The following is a 19943-nucleotide window of genomic DNA, read 5'->3' as shown; positions in this document are numbered from 1 at the left end:
CACTCCTTTTTCAGGTGAGAAATAATCACTTTGCACAGTGCTCTGCCTGTGCCACCAGTGCTGGTCCCACAGTAAAACAATTCGGATGATGACATCAGATACACAATCATCCTTCATATAAGGCCACAAGTACACTTTTTGAATTTTATTGGAGGTTTCGGCTCCTTCAGATTGGAGATTAATCTGCTGATAACGTCTTAAAAGGTGAACAATATTTCTATTGGTTCCTTCAGGTAGCTCATGCAAGCACGTGAATCTATATATTTCCTCCTTCGTAGTCATTTGTGAGATACTAGAATGCCCAGCCAGAGTTTTAGCCAGGCAGTGCCTGGAGAGTAAAGTTTCATCCATCTGTGGGCAGTATGGCAATAAAAGGACTTCTTTCTGCTCCAGTGCTGTGGTTGATTCTCCTCTCCATTCAGGTCTCCCTGGGTAAGTACATACTTTATTTTGCATAAGGCAATGAGATTTAAAAAGTATGCAAATGTAATATAAATAGGTTGTTCTTCTACCAACCTCTAAAGCAAAGGGACAAAACGGTGTTTCAGTATGTTTCTGTCTTTGATTCAATCTCCTTGATAGTCCTGAGATAAGGAAAGGTAAGCCTTTTCTAAAAGTTTGGTATTTTACTTAGATATCAGTGACTGGCCATTCTCATAAGGATTCAAGTCCAAATTTTGTAAACAGTTTAGCTGTACTAAAAACCAGCTGAGTATTCCTACTACTGTCTTATCTCTACAGCTGAGCTCTTTGTAGATTAAATTAATAATTCCAGGTCTTTGTTCAACACCAGTTAAAATGATGTAGCTCTACCCTGTGTGTCCAGTGGAGCTTGGTTAACAACATCTCCTCGGTTGTTCCTCTATATCTGAAGCTTATCACTATTTGTCTCTCTGCACTTCTGGAGCTGTGTCTACATGCTTGATGCTGGTGATGAGAGACAGATTTTGGAAACCTCATTTTTTTATCTCTACACATGGAAGTGACATTAAGGCATTGTTGTGGTGGTCACATCCACATATGATGAGAATAAGACTTTAGGGTTGATGTTTTGCTATAGCATGGCCCTGGTCTTGAAGGTTCTCACCAGTTGTGTGGATGCAGTCAGAGTTCACACAGCAGGGAATGGGAGGCACTCTTGACGTACATTTTCTTAATGTGAAACGTTTTTTATTTAGACATCTTTGTAGTGATGTTTTAGCGTTAACTGAGCTGTGCTGCAGAAATGAGAGTGACTTTTCTGCCAACTCCTTGTTAACATCAGGGAACAGTAACAGACTGACTGGAAGATGCAGACAAGAGTAGCTTTACAATGACACCTCATCATCAGCACCTACCGCCCTCATCTCTGATATGGCAGCACTCGCACTCTCCATGCTGCTACAGGTGTTCAGATGTTCCCCAGGCACAGAGCACTGTGCAGAGCAGTGCAGGAGTCACAACTCTCCAGGAGTGAGCTGGAAATCTGCCCCTGAGGCAGCTGGCCTGGGTTGGAAACCTCCTCTTAGGGCCTGGGGACAGACATGTATGACGCACCCTCATCTTTGCCTGTGAGAAGAACTGGGTTTTCAGCTGGAGCAAGCTAAAATCTCACGCCTTCTCAGCCAAGCAGAACACCAAACCACTGAATTCAATGAAGGTACTTGCAGGACATGCTGTGGAATGTGAAGAAATACAAAATTGTACCTGTATGTATCATAAAAAATTCACAGAAGAGTGATTACAGTAAATGATAGCTTTTATTAGGAAATATTTAAATCTGTTGATTGGGTAATGCCTACCTCTGCATCCAGTCTTGCATGCTGTTACACATTGAAAACATCAGATGTACAATTATTTAAAAATTCAAGTGCACAGAGGTCATAGAGTTGAGTGAAGAGCTGTTTGTTTTGTTCCTGGATATGGCTAATAGAAATTGGTTATCTGGTTCATTTAAAAATGTATTAGGAATTCAACTTTTCTTAGAATTCATTCCCCTTTTAAATGTATAAATATTATAGTGGAGAAAACTCTTTTTTTTGACAATATTCTTCAAATACTCTGGGGGTTCTTCTCCAGAATATCTTTCTAGAGACTTACAAGACTTAATACAGGAAGATTATGCCCCCTCTGAGACAACTTGTTGCAGGCACAAAGTGGTTTTCTAGTTACCTGGGGATTGTACTATGCATGTGACTTTCTTACTCAGGAGACTTGAGGAGAGATGATATTTTGCAGTAAAAATAGGTTTTGGAAATTACTAATTGTCAGTCACTTGAATAACCACCTTTTTTTTTTGTTGTTTGTTTGTTTCCAAATTGAAATGATAGGCAGGAAATTGTGAGGGAATCCAGCAATGTTAGCAGAGAGGTAAAGCCTTTGTCTATGTATGAGAGGTGATGATGTGTCAAAGCCATATTGTCTGTGTATGATGAAGCAGTTACAGACCACATGAAGATGGAGGCAAAATTGCCTTCCAATTGACTATTGCTAGTAGTTTATTCTGCAATAAAAAATGAAACAATGGTTAGTTTTGGAAAGAAATGGCTGTATTAGCACCAGCTCATGGGTTAAGACTGACACACTTGCAGTGAGTAGAGAGAAGAATTAGATTTGTTTCCAAATGCAAAGAAAAATTAAATATTCTTATTTCACAATGTCAGATGACAGCAAGATGTGTGATAAGTAGAAACGCCTTTCTCTTTTGAGGAAGAGAGGGAAAGTGAAATTTTACATAAAGAATTGTTTTTTAAAAATCTTACAGGAAAACCCAAGGCTCTTAGTGCAAATTATCTTTTGTCGCTTATCAAATGCCATCATTGATAGGAGATGATCTTCTGGGCTATTTGCAAGATTTGCACAGCTGTACTGCTTTCCATCGACATCAGGGCCCAGCGCTGGGTCTGGATGAGTACTGCAGGTTTCTCTTGGCACCTGGTCCCTGTGGCTGTAAGTGCAGTTCAACAGGGCCCATGGCCAGGCATGGCTGTGCCATGGGAACAGAGATGCACCTCCTACATAGCACAGGCTGTGAGAGAAGGTCCAGGTCTGTGCTTAAATGGGCCCATGGGCAGAGCATGTGGGTGGAAAATCCAGGTGGGGAAGGCCAAGGTCATTAAGGACTCTTAGTGCACTCAGGACATTGACAATTGGATCGAACTTGTCCTGTAAATGTTTCCTTTAATACTCCAGTGCATGTCAGATCTTGAAACAGTAAAAATTTGTGACCAAAGCTATTAGGCTTCTTATATGACTGTCCTGTAAACCTCCTTTAGCTATGTGGTCAATCCAAAAAATCCCCCAGGCCCAAAAGAAGTTGCCAGCCCTCTTCAGGGATTTACCTGTTCCATAACATGCTGAAATGCAAACCTGATCAAACGGAAGACAAAAGCCAGACGTAGTGGCCAACTTCTTCCTGTTTCCTTTGCATATTTAGCTTGTCGTCTGTGCTTAACCTGGGAACACAACAGTCCTGCATGTAGTTTTCTACCATTTGATCTTCTACCCATTTCATGAGTATCCTCTTTCGTATTTCAAATAGCAATGCCTTTGATCGAGCTAGTAGTGAGGCTAACTTTTAATCCAAACAGTCACACATACAAATACATACCCACACATACCATAGCTGTACCTGGCTGCCCACACAGACGGAAACATGCGACATGTGACACATATGACATAGACATAAACAGCAGCAGTGGCCCTACAATGGTCTATCTTAACTTCTGTAAGGCCTTTGCCGTGGTCCCACACAAGAGTCTTGTCATTAAATTGGACACGTGGGTTTGTTGGACGGACTATTCAATGGATAAGAAATTGGCTGGATAGATGCATCCAAAGAGTTATAGTCAATGGCTCAATATCCAAATAGAGATCAGTAACAAGTGTTGCCCCTCAGGGGATGGGAACTGTTCAAAATCCCTATTGCTGACATTGGTAGTGGGATTGAGTTCACCCTTGGCAAGTTTCCAGAGGACACCAAGCTCAGTGGTGCAGCCATTGAGGGAAGGAATATCCAGAGGAATCTTGACAAGCTTGAAAAATGAGCCTCACCCCATGAAGTTCAACAAGGCCAAGTGCAAGTTGCTGTACCTGACTTAGGGCAACCATCAGGATCAGCCCAGACTGGAGGATGCATGGCTTGAGAGCAGCCCCATGGACTTGGGGATACTGGTGGGGACAAATTGGACATGAGACGGCAATGTGCCCTTGCAGCCCAGAAAGCCAGCTTTGAGCTGAGTCTTCAAGTAGACCCCCTGACCTTACCACATCTCCAGTGGCTGGCCTGGCCCCTCTGGTCCCTCTGGTAGCCAACTCCTCCAGTTGCTCCTCCAGTTACCTCACTCCCAAAGACACACAGATTTGGCTTTCAGGCCAATTAACTCACAGGATAATGAAACTTGATCTATTGTAGCAATCACACACTGATAGGCAGTCCGTCCCCTCACCCACTCCACTTGCCAGTGTTTATTGTGGCAGGCTTTGTGAATCACAAAGCAGGGACATTACTCAGCATTTTCCAGCCCTGGTGAGTCAGAAAAAGAGAAAGTTTGCCTGTTATTACAAATAATTTACATTTTAGCAGTGCAGTTAGCTCAAACTTGTAAATACAGACATAACTCCTTGCAAAAAAACGCTCTTTAAGTTGGACTATTTAAGTCTGATGTAAGAGTAAATTAAGAGCAATAATGATCTCATTAACATCTGCAGTAGATAATCATGATTAAGCTCTGTCCTTTCTACAACCTTGCTCTATCTGAAGGCACTGATGAATTGAGGCTGTCAAACGGAACTGGCCCCTGCTCTGGGAGAGTGGAAGTAAAACATGAGGAGCAGTGGGGAACCGTATGTGATGGAGACTGGACCATAAAGGATGCAGAAGTTGTCTGTAAGCAACTACAATGTGGATCTGCTGTTAAGGCCCTAAATCGAGCTCCTTTTGGACAAGGAACTGGACCAACGTGGTTGTACCGAGTTGATTGCCGTGGTGATGAATCTGCTCTCTGGAACTGCTCACATACAGGATGGGGTGCTTTTACCTGCCCTCATTACTTTGATATTGGAGTGATCTGCTCAGGTAAGAAGTAAGATCCAGCCTTGTATAATAGAAAAAAAGATACTAGCCTGGGATCAAACTTTGTCCTATTTGGATAAAGCCAAGTACTCCCTTTACTCATCCAAAGGAAGTTGCTCCAGCATTCAGTCTTCTGCTGACTATGAGTGCAAGCTGACTTTGCCTGGGCACAGCAATGACATCAAATGAGCATCTTAAATGACATAGAACAGACAAAAAAATCCCACTATTTTTTTCTACCACAGTTCTCCGAGGTAACAGGAGAGGAGTAATGAACTCGTCTTTGGCAATAAATTGGGGCTAAAAAAAGAAGGTGTAGGTAGAGAAGCAAGGATATGCAATGTTATGTCATACAACCACCCTTCTTCTCCAGATCTTCAGGTAGGCTAAGACAGGAACAGTCTGAAATGGCAAAAAAAAAAAAGACCAATACCTGTTTGGATGCTTACTGTTCAAGATGTGCGTGGTTTTACTCTTCGGAAAAAGAACCACTGCAAGAAGTTTGTCCTTCCCAGCTTCAAGACTTTACGTTTGTCCTTTTATGATTTTTGTAAGGTTCCTATCAGCCCATTAGTCTAGCCTGTCTAGATCTCTCTAAATGGCAGCTCTGCCCTCATGGCTATCTCCCCACCCCCGCAAAATCATAGGAGTGTACTCCAAACCACCTCCATGAAGATAAGGCACTGAGCAGAACAGGCCCCTGGAAAGACCCAACAAGTGATATTCTACTTGCTGACAGTCTTCAGGTAGAGTGCAACTCACTAATGACTGAGCCTGACCATTCAATCAGCTGATTAACCATGTTGTCCTTCCAGCCAGACAGTAACATTCTAATTCTTGGACATAAGAATATTGTGCAAGATAATGTTAATGGCAGTGCTAAATGTGAGGTAAATGGCATGTGCTGCTGTCCTCCCATCCATAAATCCATTTTAATCAGAGAAAGCATTGCGGTCCCACAGGCATTATACACGCTTGATAAAACCATGCTGACTCTTCCCATTTATCTCCTTGTGCTCACAAATGAGTTTCTACAAGTCTCACTCCATCTTTTTTTCAAGTACCGAAGTGAGGCAGGTCAGCCTGTAGATCTCCAGACTGTCTTTTTAGCAATTTCTGAAACTGGGTGCAACATTTCCTGTTTCCTCTTCCTGGGGTGCTTCAGCTTCCTATTCATTGAAATAATGAGGTCTCAAAGACACATAATAGTAAATGGCTAGTTCTCTATTCATCTATTTGAGAATTGCTACTTCTCAGTCATTGGCAGATGCTCAAAGTTTCCTTCCTTCTTTCCCAAGGATTTGGTATTTTCACACACTGAGAAATAAGCAATCTGATACACCATTTTCTTCTTTATCAGTGCTATACAGGAATTGCCCCAGGCACAATTCAAAAGTATCAGTGGTCCTCAGAGAAGTGAAATGTGTTCTTGCCCATTAAGGAGTCATAAAAATAGGTCAGTACAACCAACTCTTGATGCTGGATTTCTTGTTTTTTGGGTTTTTTTTCCAGGCTTCTCTGATATGCGTCTGGCTGGAGGGGACACTGCCTGCTCAGGACATCTGAAAGTAAAGAAAGAAGAAACTTGGACCACTGTCTGTTTCTCACACATTGATTTCAAAACTGCCTCTGTTATATGTAATGAGTTAAAGTGTGGTCAGGCTGTGGATATCTTGAGAGGAACTCACTTTGGAGACAGACAGGAGCTGATCTGGCAAGAAGAGTTTCACTGTGTAGGGAATGAGGCTCAGCTTGCAGACTGTCCCAGGAACATGCACCATACTAACACATGTTCTCATGATGCCACTGTTGTGTGTTCAGGTGAGACTTTGGACTGATGGACATAATTCACCCATGTTCTATATGCCTTTTTCCTGTTAACCCACAGTTCAGAGCATCTGTACACTTCTGTGGTCCTCAGGATCCTTGGATGCTTCCACTACCATGCCTTGAGCTATTCGAGGGGGACCAGAAAATAACAGAGAGCAATGTCTCATTCACTCTACTGAGAGTCCGCATCTAACATGGGCTGTTCTAATCACTTCACTACTACACAGATATCTCAAAAGGGCTGTTATGTCTTTTATGCTATTAGAAAAATGCACTCAACAGTCCTAAGAATGCTCTACACATCCTTCTCTTATAAATAGAAGGAAAAATGGCCAGAGCAGACAAGCAGGAATATCAAGACATTAATTGCTTTCCTGTGGTGCCAGTGTGTATGTTAATTCCTGGCACTTCAGCTAATCATATGACTGGAAGAGGTACCGTATCTCAAAAAGGTTGAAGGAGGCACAAGTTACAAATGTAAGGGTTTGTCTTTTTTTTTTTTTAGTTAAAAAAAAAGGTTGCTGGAGGCCTAGATGACTTTCATTGGGGCTCAAAGGTAACAGCACTTAAGAACTCCATACAGTCATAGCTGCTGGGAGCTCTGAGTACAGCTATGTATTGCCACCCACTGAAAAAGTGAAGATTAGGCCTAACAAACACAACTTTCTTCCTGAGGCCACAGTTCAAAAGGGGTAAACTAAACCTGGGGCAGAGCTGCTGGCAACAGTCTGACACAAAACAAGCCTGGAAAAGGGCTGGAGCTCATGTCCATTTCCTGCCCAAAGGGCCTCAGTCTGTTTTGGCGACTGTGACCAGTGGCAGCCAAACACCTCAGTTAAGGCATCTAACAGGCCTTGGCTCCTGCCTCTGTCTTGCAAGCGTCTTGGCTCAGAGCTGAAATCCTGCGCTCATTAGGGGTACTATGCAAGGACAAGGTAAGGGTAGAAAGTAACAGTGTGAGAAGACAGAGGGACTACATGGAGATGGCAATAGGACACCACAGTGTCATCCATGCCGCCTTTAATTTGTTGTCAATATGTTGAAGGTTATGGCCTGGGGTGTCCAGAGCCTTGCTCTGGGGAGTGGATGAAAGCTGAGAATTCCCCACTGCAGCTTCTGCTTAACAGGAAATGTGACATGACCTACTACTGGGACAGAGAGTGATACCAGGTGCTCCTACCCTGAGTTCCTCACATGCAATCCAGTGCTGAAACTGCCTCTGCAAGAGAAGATGTTGTAAGGTATTAGCAATATTGTGAGGGGAGGAGAGAGCAGAGCAGAGAGGAGACACTGAACTTAAAGAGTCAAAAGACTTTTAGTCATACAGTGCAGGCTACAACATGGACAATAGGGACGTTTTTTAAGAGCTGGCTTATCAGCATCCTGTTCTAAGATGCTTTCCAGTAACCTGAGTTAATGAGTTCTAGTTTCTTGCAGATAGAGAGAGCTCTCTTACAGTTTTCAGTGCAGTGGCACAAAAACCCAAAAGTAACTGCTATGCTCCTTTATTCTTTCTGCAGGCTACGGTGGGTACAGGCTGGCAAATGGCAATACCACGTGTTCAGGGAGAGTAGAACTTCTTCATGGAGGCACATGGGGAACCCTGTGTGACTACCTGTGGGATTTTCCAGCTGCCAATATCCTCTGCCAGCAGCTAGACTGTGGAGTTGCACTACTGATCCCAAGTGGAGAGTCCTTTGGGGAAGGAAATGGATCTGTCTGGAACGCCACATTCAGCTGCCAGAAGAATGGCTCACTCCTGAGAGACTGTCCTGTGCATGCTCTAGGTCAGGATGAATGTCCTGCTGGAAAAGAGGCTCGTGTGGTATGTTCAGGTGAGCAGTGGAAAGGTCTAAGAAGAGAACTGAAAAATTCCTTCCTTGGGCAAAAATATGGACTCAAAATTCAGAGGACATGTGTGGAGTCAGGCTCTGTCGTTTGACTGCTGCAACAGGAGTCAAGGCTGCACTTCAAATGTACCTCATGGCTGCTCTCTCTGAAATGCTCCTAGTGTAGGGTAACAGCAAGAGCAGGGCTGCTGCACAAGCCAGGATGAGCTGGGTACAGAGGCTGAGCACAGCACAGGCAGAGTCCTTGCCACCAAGACACAATCCAAAGCATCTGCAGAGAGGACAGAGGAAGGTGTTGGTAATAAGGTCTATGAGCAGTCCCAGACAAGTCGAAGCAAACAAAGAGGTGTGGGGTCTGGCAGGAGAGAGCAGCCAGGCATAGCATAAGACAAGACTGGAAACGGTTACACCTGTCACGTACCTTGAGGCAGGGATTGAATCTCTGGTCCAGGTTTAAGTAAGGACTTGGACCAGCAGTTGAAGGATGCAGAGCAGTTGAAGGATGCTCAGTGATATTGGTCTGAAAAATTAAGGTCTATTGGTTGACCCAAAGCCCCAAAAACTAGTGCCCTGATTTTAAAAATTGCAAATGGGACGTGATCCTGAGTTCTAGTCATTTTTCTTAGTAAAACAGGCTGGACTGAAGTCTAGTTATGAGTATGGAAGTTTCTAGTTATGAGTATGGCCCAGTTAAGCCATTTTCACTACTGAATGATAAGGAAAACTCATTCCCATTTCCCAGTCACTTCCAGGTCCTGCCCATGACCAAATGTAACACTCCAATATTCCCTTTCTCTTACATTCAATATTCCCTTTCTCTTACATTCAGGGTGTCCAGGGGGCAGGCTAGTGAATGGCACCATGTGCTCTGGCATAGTGGAGATCCGCCATGGAGACACGTGGGGAAGACTCTGCCACTCCCACTGGAATTTGCAAGCTGCCAGTGTTCTCTGCCATCAGCTGAACTGTGGCTATGCAAAATCAATCCAGATGGAAGACGGTTTTGTGGATATAAATGGGCCTATATGGAGAGATGCTTTTCACTGTAAAGGGACAGAGTCCTGCCTATGGGATTGTGTTCAAGTGACTTTGGGCAATCCAAGCTGTTCAGCCAAAGAAGCAGCCACTGTAACTTGCTCAGGTGAGTCAGGAGTGACCTTTTATGGGTGGTGCAACTTCAGAACAAAGCAGTGCTGGTGATCTCACTGACGGGATCTAGTCTTTGAGGTGGGGAAGCCTTTCTTGCTTCCCATTGCAGGCCCTTGTGTGCATGAAAGCAAACAAAGCCCTAATAGGGGCAGTCTCCTTAATCAGTGGTGAGAATTAATATTTTGCCAGCACAGAAATTTGTCTTCCATAGCTTTCCTGCAAGTTATTTCTACTGCAGTGAGATAAGTAGATGTCACTCAATATATTTCCCAACTCTCTTGAGCCCAGGTCTTGCTGAACCACTCAGACTCTCAGGGGGTGAGAGCCGCTGTGGTGGGCGAGTTGAGATCTCCCTCCACGGTGTGTGGAGCAGAGTCCTCGATGATGACTGGGACATTAGGGATGCCCATGTGGTATGCAGACAGCTCCAGTGTGGAACTGCTGAGAAAGCCTATTACCTTCCAAAGTCTGAGCGAGGCACGGGTCTTGTTGGGCTAAGGAGTGTCCAGTGTACCGGAAACGAGACTCAGCTGATGCTCTGCAACACCTCCCATTATCAGACAGTGCCAACGGGAGTTTCTGAAGATGTTGGTGTGATTTGTTCAGGTGAGTCGCTGTGTGAAAGGTACAGAACATTTCCTAGGATTTCTCCAGGCCAAGTTGTGCTGTGGTGTCACAGATCTTAAGCTGGCATGAGTCTGAGCTTGATGATAGTTAAGGAAGCAAGTGTAATTTGCATAATGCTTTCTTCATCTGAATTTCTTACAGAATTATCTTCCAGAGTCACAAAGAACTATTAGAACATAGAAGCCATAAGAACACTAATTTGGCTATGATTGCCAAGCATTCTTACTGCCACTTGAGAATTAAATAGCTTTTATTTTGTGACATTTCTATATTTATAGATACCTGCAGGTATTCTACAGAATATTGCAACTGTTTCCACTTTTCTCTGATTTTGTAACCCATTTGTGACAGGAACAGTGTCTGTCTCTAACTGAATGAGTACCCACAGAAAACAGGTTGTCTGGCTTTCTAAGATAAGGTGACCTCTGCATATACTTGGTATGATTATACACTTCTTGCTGGCAATATCTCACCTGAATTATTCAAACATTCACCTGATGCAGGAGTAGGCTTTTCCCTTTATGCAGTTTTAGCCTCACAGGACTTCTGCCTAAGCAACCATAGCAGAAGAATTGGGATATAACAAGAATATGATGTCTTAAAAGTGCTTTAAAAATATTGCCATTATGCTGGCCTGTGCATTATAGTTGTGTTGCATGTTGACATCTGGATTTTTCTCCTACAGGCAGCAGACAGATGAGGCTGGTGAATGGAACAAACCGCTGTGCCGGGAGAGTAGAGCTTTATCATCATGGCATCTGGGGCACCATCTGTGATGATAACTGGGATCTATCAGATGCCAATGTTGTTTGCAAACAGCTTGGATGTGGGCATGCCATCGAGGCATTTGTCTCTGCTCATTATGGTGAAGGGTCGGGGCAGATCTGGCTGGATGACGTGAATTGCACTGGGGCTGAATCTGATCTCTGGGCATGTCCCTCCAGGGCGTGGGGCCAGCACAACTGCCAACACAAAGAGGATGCTGGAGTCCTGTGCTCAGGTGTGTTTGGAAAACCCTTTTCTGAGCCTATGGGCTCAAACAGGAGGGTTGTATAAAAGGGGAGTCAAGAATAGTGGGGACAGGCTTGGACAGCCTCCTCCTGTCTTGATGACAAGCACAGTTCGTCAGCACATCTTCTCGGTCCTACCAAGATGCAAAGGATCTACAGAAGCCCATATTATGCACCAACACACACACACACACAAAAGGCTGTGGTGTAGTAGGATATTTTGGGGATAAATTTTAGGAGTTTGTAAAGATTTCCACAGCAAGGGGCTGAGTGCTCCTTCCAGTCAGTTACAGCTGGCTCTGAAACCAATTGGAACAACCCACTGTGCACTACTGCATCAGGCAATCCAAGTAGCTTATGGTGGCTCTGCTCACACATATTTAAGACAGAATGTCAGCAGCAAGAGAGAGGAGAAATGAAAGAGAAGTGGAAAAAACCACAGATGACCCCTGAGGGGGTTCGGGCCTTTTAGAGCCCATGCTGGATCCAGAACAAAGCCTGAAAGGACTGCAGCCTCTGGAGTATCCATGCTCCACAATACAGGTGGAACCAATACAGCCAGTTAGCACTGTGAAAAAAATGTTATCTCACAAGAAGGAAAGAAACAAAGAAACATCACAAGAAGTCTGTGGCACTAATTCTATTTTTATGCCTTCACTTCCAGATTTCCTGGCTCTGAGGCTGGTGAATGGCAATGACTGTGCCGGCCGTGTAGAAGTTTTCTACAATGGGACGTGGGGGAGCGTTTGTTCCAATCGCATGTCCCTGCTCACCGCAGTGACCATGTGCAAACACCTGGGCTGTGGAGATGGAGGAGGAATAGCGACGGACTTCAAATATGGCAGAGGGTCTGGGCCCACGTGGCTGGACCACATTGAGTGCACTGAGCAGCACAGCTCGCTCTGGCAATGTCAGTCAGACCCCTGGGATCCTCAGTCGTGCAATAACCGAGCTGAAGAGACCCACATCACTTGCACTGGTAATCAGAAATGTATTTGTATATGGCCAGACATGTACATTAACCTATGCATGCCCAAATGGATGTCACAGTAATTACTTTGTGTGCACTTGTTATCTGGTGTATATTGTTTCTAGTTTCATGAAAATGGCAGCAATATTTTTTTTTGTCTATATCATTGAGTTAAATGAGTGAATTAAAATTACAAGATTATCAGAGTGCTTTGGCCCAGTAAAATCCTAAGGAATTCCCTAATAGGATGATGCCATTGCATATTTTTTAATGCAAAAATCTATGATACACAGTCAGTCTGTGAGATCTGAGCTAGGATGAGACTTCCCAAGAGGTCTAGAGCCAAGTCTATGTTTCTACATGTAAGGAGGCATATCTGCTTATACACATATTCATGGACAAGTGTACAAATCCATTTGGTTCTAAAGGTCCTTTTCTAATGCGTGCTCTTGTGACAGTATTTCACACCTATGGGTATCAATATCTGTATTCATATATAATAAAACAGAATAAAATATATAACATGAAAATTAAAAATATAAAATATAAAATAAAAATGAAATATAATATAAAATATAATAAAATGAAATCTACAGGACATTCAGATTGCAGCTGCCTCATGAGAAGAAGAAAAGCATAACCATCAGGAAGATTATTACGCACAGCAACAGCCAAACAGCCATCTGCCAAGAACTAAACAGGCCATACATGTGTTTCAGAAAATAATTAACCTGATGGTTAATTTTCAGCTATTTTATACTCCCTCATTTTTTTTCAGAGATTAATTAAATTATTTACTTCATTATTTAAATTCTGCAGGAAGAAAAGAGGCAACATCTCCAGCTGCATTTGCCAAGTGTCCAAACTCCACAAGTTGTTCAGGTACCTCCACTTCTTTGTTTTTCCTTATTGGTCCCTCTGGACCTTCCTGCTGTTTCAGTAAAACAGAAAGTTTCTGTGTTTTGCAGCCAGGGAGAAGTTACGAGTCATGGGAGGAGAGGATGAATGTTCAGGCCGAGTGGAGATGTGGCACCAAGGTTCCTGGGGAACAATCTGTGATGACACCTGGGACATGGCAGATGCCAATGTTGTATGCAGGCAGCTGGGCTGTGGATCTGCTGTGTCTGCTCTGAGTGAGGCTGCCTTTGGGGAAGGGACTGGTCCCATCTGGTTGGAGAAGGTGCACTGTAAAGGAACAGAGCTGTCTCTTTGGGACTGTCCTGCCAAACCTTTGTTTGGCAAAAATTGTGATCATAAGGAAGATGCTGCTGTGAATTGCTCTGGTTAGTGACTGGTCCTTTATTACACAGGTCTGTGAAGGAGGTGGGTAGGGGAGCATTATGCCAGTTGTACTTCCCCATGACTAGCCCTTTCATAATTTTGACTGCTAAAATATCACAAATTATATGAACATGTTCTCCTTATTTTTCACACTTACCTCTTCCTTCATCTGGACTCACCTTCCTTTTGCAGGTGTGACAGAAACAACAGCATCACCCACGAGAGCAGGTAAATTTTTTCTCTCTCTTTTCTTTCTCCCATCAAATGATGATTTAATGTCTCTGATACTTAACAGATAAAACAGCAGTTTATTTCAGCTCATCAGAAAGCACTTCCCACAGCCTTTCATAAAGGAACGCTGGGAGGCACCACCCCCAGCTGCCAAATTTTATCTGCTTGAGTAGGGACCATAGCAGAGCAGCAGGCGCCCTGTCTCACCCTGCTAGCATGGGCACAGCAAGGTGCTGCAGAGGAGCAGCCCTTTAGGGCACCTGATTCTCTACCTGTTTCCTCTTGGTCTCCACTCAGATCGTCCGCGCCGCCCTGCCACAGGCAGTACGAGACTTTCAGTGCCTGTCATTCTCTGCATTATCCTGGGGACCCTTCTCTGCCTGGTCCTTGCCATTCTTGCTGGGCAGATCCGACGTGCCAGGGCACAGCAGAGAGGTGGGTTTCTCAGGACTGGTACGAAATATCTCCTTTACACGGTCCCAAATGTTTAGCTGGCTGGGGAGGCAGTGGGGATGGGTGACTGAAATGAACAGAATGTGTTGACTGAGAATGTCATCACACCGAGATTTTTCATTTACTTTCTGGCAGTGAAAGAGCCCAGAGGTGCTTATCCTCAGTCAGCACCTCTTGGTGCTTTTCTAGGTACCATCCAGGCCACGTAGACCCCTGTAAGGCACTTCTCCTTTTCATAACTTCAGCCTGAATATAAATAGAGACTGTGAAAGTGATCATTACCTTTTACTTTCAGGCTCCAGACTATCCTATGACCCCTTCTCTGAGGCTGTCTATGAAGAGATTGATTATAACCTGATGAGGGAAAAGCAGGGCGTGACTTTCCTCTCAGGTCTGTATGTCTTGCTTCTCCCAGGGGAAAGCTCCTCCTTTCTGATCCCAATCTGATACCTTGCAGCTCCCAAATCTACAGGGAAATTTAAAATTCCTGGATTTGAGGAGAGGAGTTTCCTGTCCAGTGGACTCTGTCAATTCCTTTCCTAGGGACAACTGGTTTTGTGCAATTCTCACTGCAGCCACAGATCATAGACCAGTATAGGTCAAACAAACAAACAAAAGCCTTTTTCTGCAATTATTTAAAGCAGGAACAAATAAAGGAATAATTTGCATCTCCCTCACAGCAGCTGGGTCCCTGTAGGTTTCTTCCTATGGATTACTTTTCTCCCTTTGTGGCTTGCCTCCCCCATGACCTATGAGAGGTGTTATGGGGCCCCCTGAGGGATTCTTGGTTATTCCGTTGTAAGCCTTGCAGAAGTAATACTGACTGTCAAAGAATATGCTGGACTTGGATGCTATTACTGTAGCCTGCTCTTTTTCTCATGGTGCAGTTTTAGCACTTAAGGAGAGTTTTATCTGGTATCATGCTCTTTTTCATTTGCCTGGTTTCTTATTCAGAGAGCTCAAAACCAAAGGAACAGTTTTACAGAACAGACAGTGATGAAGAAAATGGTCCTGGAGCAACTCAAGGTAATGTGAGAAAGGGTTTATACAAAGAAAGATATCCCAAATTAGAGTAACTTTTAATATCCAAACCATTATGAGTGATTAAGACTTTCATTTCATGTCCTAGTGATGTTCCCTTGTGATGCAAAATCTTCTGTGTAACTCTTGTGCTGGAAGAGTGTCACACAATCTCATATACAAGTGCTAGTTTTCTCTTCTATATGAGAAATTAAAAATAAATGTTTGCTGGTAGTTCTGCAGACACTTCACAGGCTCCAGTCACATGAATCCAACAATGACAACTGCTTCTCCCAGACATTGAACCATAATAGCTTGTAAACTGTTGCCTTATTTCTGAGACAAAGGGGGAGAATTAAAACAGAGGAAAGACATATTCCAAATAAGAACACTGGTGTACAATTTGAGCTCACCAAGGGATCTTAATCCAAGTGATCTGAAGAAAACACAGGTTCCTAGCTGTGGGGTTTGCCTGGGGAGTACATTTTGTTTGTTGGTTTTGGTTTTTTTTAAAATTTGAAATAGGTGAGGGAGAGCAAATGTTTGGAGAAGAACTGCATTTTCCTAGAGCTGATCAAAAAGCTCTGTTAGCCATTGTCTGGTGTTCAAGAGATCAACTGCCAAAGGCACAAGTAGTTCTGGACCTCAGTTGCCCATATCTCAGACTCTGCTGCACCATGTCTTTATTTTCTACTGCTCTTCTTATATTAAGGACTTTTTTAAGTTAAAAAACAAACTAAAAGCTTTTCCTTACAAACACCAAAAAACAAACTAAAAGCTTTGAAGTGCTCATAGAGAAGACAATTGTTCTAAATAGTTTCTCTTATTCAGATTGAACATTGATTTCTAAGTAAAAAGTGAAACAGGAGTGCTTTAATTTACTTTTCTGATCATATATGTATTTTGGTAAGCATATGTACAATTTTTTACAATAAAACTGTGCGCAGTAACATTTGCTGAGGGATGGATTCCAGTTCAGTACAGACATGTCAGTATTACAGCCCTGTGTTGCCAGATTATCAGCTACTGCTTTCCCTAGTGGAATTAATACCTGTACTGTTCCAGAGGCTTCTCCACTGCCTGAAAATGTCCTGGAAGATGATTATGATGATGCAACAGAAGCTTCTGAACCTAGAGATGCTTCTCTTTCTGAGCAGAATGAACAGGAAATCATTGGGATCCCTGGAGAAAGTGACAGAAACAAGGATTCCCAGACAGGTGATTGTAGAAGAGCAGTGCTGTTCTGTTCTTACATCCAGCTAATCTATACCTCTGCTCTTCTTTCCTTACAGCCATAAAACTCTTGCCTGTGGCCAACCCAACCTAAGTTTCCACTGCTGCAAATTAAAATTGTTACTTCTTATTAGAATGACCATGGGGACAGAGGGTTGCAGTCATCTTTGTAACAGCCTTTTAAGTACTTGAAGACCGATAACAGTTTGTTCACATACCTATCCTCAGTTCTGGTCTGTATTTTGTTTCTCTACACAGCTGCAACCTAAATTAGTCAACTTTCTACTTAGGCCTTGTAGACTACACTCTGCCCATGATGTGTCTCCACTCAGTCCATGTCTGTAGGTTTGTATCTTTCAAAAATTGCTTCAAATCCAAAACTTTATGGTATTTACAGCATGATATGGAGATCTTACTAGTGTCAGGTAGAGCAGAAGGACCAGCTCTTACACCACATCCTTCTATTTATGGATGCCAAAGGGATACTTCCCCTTTTTCCAACAACGTGACAGGCTTGAGAGGGCTCAATGTCTGATGCAGTTTCAAATTGTGCTCTGTAAAATACCACATATTATTAGACATGGATTTTTCAAATTATGCCATTGAGTGTTTCTCCCTTTATCTGTAGTCTCTTAAGTGTCCTTATTAGATCTCATTCTATGTCCAGAGAGGATGGATTCAGCTAGGTTTTTAACCTGGCACTAAATTTTTTCAGGCTCACATAATTCAGTAAGAATTAACAAGAGATTTTTAAGACAGATTTTTCTTTATCAGTGGATTTAATATAAGTGTGGAACACCTTCTGATCTGAACTCTACTTTTTGGGGTAGTGATAAATATTTCCAGCCTATTGAAGATGTGGAAAAATGTTCAAAATATAGGACTCAAAGTAACTAGACAGATACTAGAAATTTTTTTTTTTTTACAGCCCATGAACATATTCTTTTTAACATTGTGTATAAGGCTTGATCCTTGGATATGTACACACACTGCAGAAGGCAGAGTGACATAAGCACTTCTCAGGTCTTTCAAAGTCACTTCTATCTAAGGTTCTAATTTCTGGAGCAGACAACTGGAAGCTGCACAACCACACAGAGGTAATACGTACAGGATGTGCATTTATCTATTTCAGTGTTCTTCCCTTCATGTTTTCAGACTGGACTCCCAGAATCAGGACCTCTGAGGCTGAGAGATCCTCATCCCCTGCTCTTGAGGATACAGGCTATGACGACATTGAAGAGCTGGGGCACTGATAGAGACTGCTGAGCTGTACTGACTTCCTCTAGAAATACACCACTGTTCATAAAATGCTAATCCTGTACTAGCAGAACCAGAACAACCTGCATTTAGGATTAGTTTGCATAAGTTTTGGTTATTTCCAGAGAAGAGATAACATATGTAAAAGATAAGGAAGCATGGCTGTTAAGAAGACCTTTCAAATTTCTCTTGTGATTTCTTATTGCTAAGACTTAGTGGACGCTTTTTGATTTTATTTCTAAATACCTTCATTTTATTTTTTTTAACTGAGTTAATTTTTAAATTATTATTTTTCTTATTAGAAACTGTCCAAAGATCTGAAATTTATGCTTTTTCTCCCAGATATATGGGGACAGCTTATGGGAATTATTTGGAATGGAGACCTAACTGCAAGAAAGTAATGAAAATTCTGTTTCAGCCAAGTCTTTGAGAAGATTGCTTCTGCAGCAGCATCAACAAGATCTAAAAGGTGTGCTGCAGGCATGCTGTGGGGCACAGGAGGGAATCACATACACCCATGGGATTTAACTGCATCATGCAATCTACTTTTCCTGCCTCACTAACAGGAAAACTGGGAAAGTAGAAGGTTTTTGCAAGGAATAGTAAAAGGCAGCAGAAACTGACAGGGGCAACAAATTCTATGGCAGAAAAAGGTGTAGCAAGCTATTTATCCCTGTCAGAACTATCTGCACAGGACAGAACATCTCCTCTCCAGGTGCACCGGGCAGTGACCAGGAAGAAGGAATCCCTGGAGACTCAGGGATGCACAACTGATGTCACAGGCATGATCCAGTTGAGCTGAGTGCTCCCCAGGTGACTGGGGTATATAGTCCTCAGTGTGACTGAGTAAGTGGACTGATATGGGGAATGTGTTAAAATTTGTAGTCAAACACTTACAGCATTCTGCCTGCACCTGAATGGCACCTGCACAAGGAATTTTTTAGAATAATCTGAGTAATTGGATTGAAAGCATATTACAAATTAAAAAGATTAATAAAATATGTAAAATGGCTTAACTGTGGGAGCTGTCAGGCAAAGTTTCTCTTCTAAGGGATGAAAACAGATGCATACAGGATGGAATCCTAGAGAATCAGGCTACAGCTGAACTCATTACAAATCTATTTTTCAAACTTTTGAAAAAGCAGGTACAACAGGAAGTTGTTTGTGAGTGGGGTTACAGGCAGCAGTGCTTGTTGCAGTCTGTGTAGCCAGCTGTGTGGGAGTCATCTCTGGGTGCACAAATTTATCTCTCTGGGACACACAGCCTCACCTGAACCAGCACTTGGAAAAGCAGCAGTCACATCCACAGGCTCCAGTGGCCCCAAGACAGGAACCCACAAACCCCAGAGGATGCCTGAGACAGTGACTTATTGCAACTCTTTAAAGTCACGCTCTGCAGTATTTTTGAACCCTTGAGAAAAACGTAAGGCAGGATTCCCCTTCGGAGAAATCCTACCAAGTCTCCTATTTTTATTCAGTCACTCAATTATTCTTTTTTGCAACCACTATGCTTCACACTTAAGTTTCCCAGCCCTCTCCCAAATCTTTTCTTAACGATTGGCTCTCTGCTCCGTTCTCAGGCGTTAAGAAAGACTTCAGGGAGAGGTCACAGCCTGTTGTCGGCATTCAGGTTTTTCATTCTTGAGTTAAAGTTACTCATAATTCAGAAAGCCGCTTTGCTGAAAAAATCAGGATTACAGCCAAAGGAAGGATCCAGGAGCACGCTCCAGATAACATCCAGGACTAAAGGGCGTTCCTGCGGTGGGGAGGGAACCGTGGCAGAACAAGAGCGTTTTGGGATTGCACAGCGCTTCTGTGGGACGGGCAGGGGAGGAACTTAAGGTGGGGGAAGGGAAGGGCTTAGGTGAATGGAGGAGGAACAAGTGTGGCGAAGATGGAGGGTAGGGGGATAAAAGGGCCAGTGGCACGTAAATCGCTTGGTGATCCGGCAGGGACGCCGCGCTCCCGGGAAAACATGC

General features: G+C 43.2%; 1 protein-coding gene across 1 annotated transcript; it reads left to right on the top strand.

Moving 5' to 3' along the window:
• The first annotated feature begins 300 nt into the window (after positions 1–300).
• Positions 301–18970, top strand: LOC119700889 (antigen WC1.1-like). The gene is made up of 16 exons (XM_038136595.1): positions 301–432; positions 4742–5056; positions 6566–6874; positions 8404–8718; positions 9563–9874; positions 10171–10488; positions 11195–11509; positions 12184–12498; positions 13309–13371; positions 13458–13772; positions 13963–13998; positions 14299–14436; positions 14750–14845; positions 15409–15480; positions 16540–16692; positions 17863–18970. Exons 1-16 carry the CDS (start codon positions 363–365, stop codon positions 17958–17960), a joined length of 3240 nt encoding a protein of 1079 aa, XP_037992523.1. The 5' UTR covers positions 301–362; the 3' UTR covers positions 17961–18970.
• Positions 18971–19943: the final 973 nt, after the last annotated feature.

This window comes from Motacilla alba, chromosome 1 (genome assembly GCF_015832195.1).
Source record: "Motacilla alba alba isolate MOTALB_02 chromosome 1, Motacilla_alba_V1.0_pri, whole genome shotgun sequence".
NCBI classification, from domain to species: Eukaryota; Metazoa; Chordata; class Aves; order Passeriformes; family Motacillidae; genus Motacilla; species Motacilla alba.
The sequence above is the reverse complement of the archived record's forward strand: the minus strand, read 5'-3'. Positions and strand labels throughout refer to the sequence as shown.

Coding starts and splice junctions, on each gene's coding strand:
- LOC119700889 (XM_038136595.1), top strand. CDS start 363: ATGGCAATAAAAGGACTTCTTTCTGCTCCAGTGCTGTGGTTGATTCTC. Junction 13,372..13,457: donor AAACTCCACAAGTTGTTCAG/GTACCTCCACTT, acceptor TGTGTTTTGCAG/CCAGGGAGAAGTTACGAGTC. Junction 13,773..13,962: donor TGCTGCTGTGAATTGCTCTG/GTTAGTGACTGG, acceptor TTCCTTTTGCAG/GTGTGACAGAAACAACAGCA.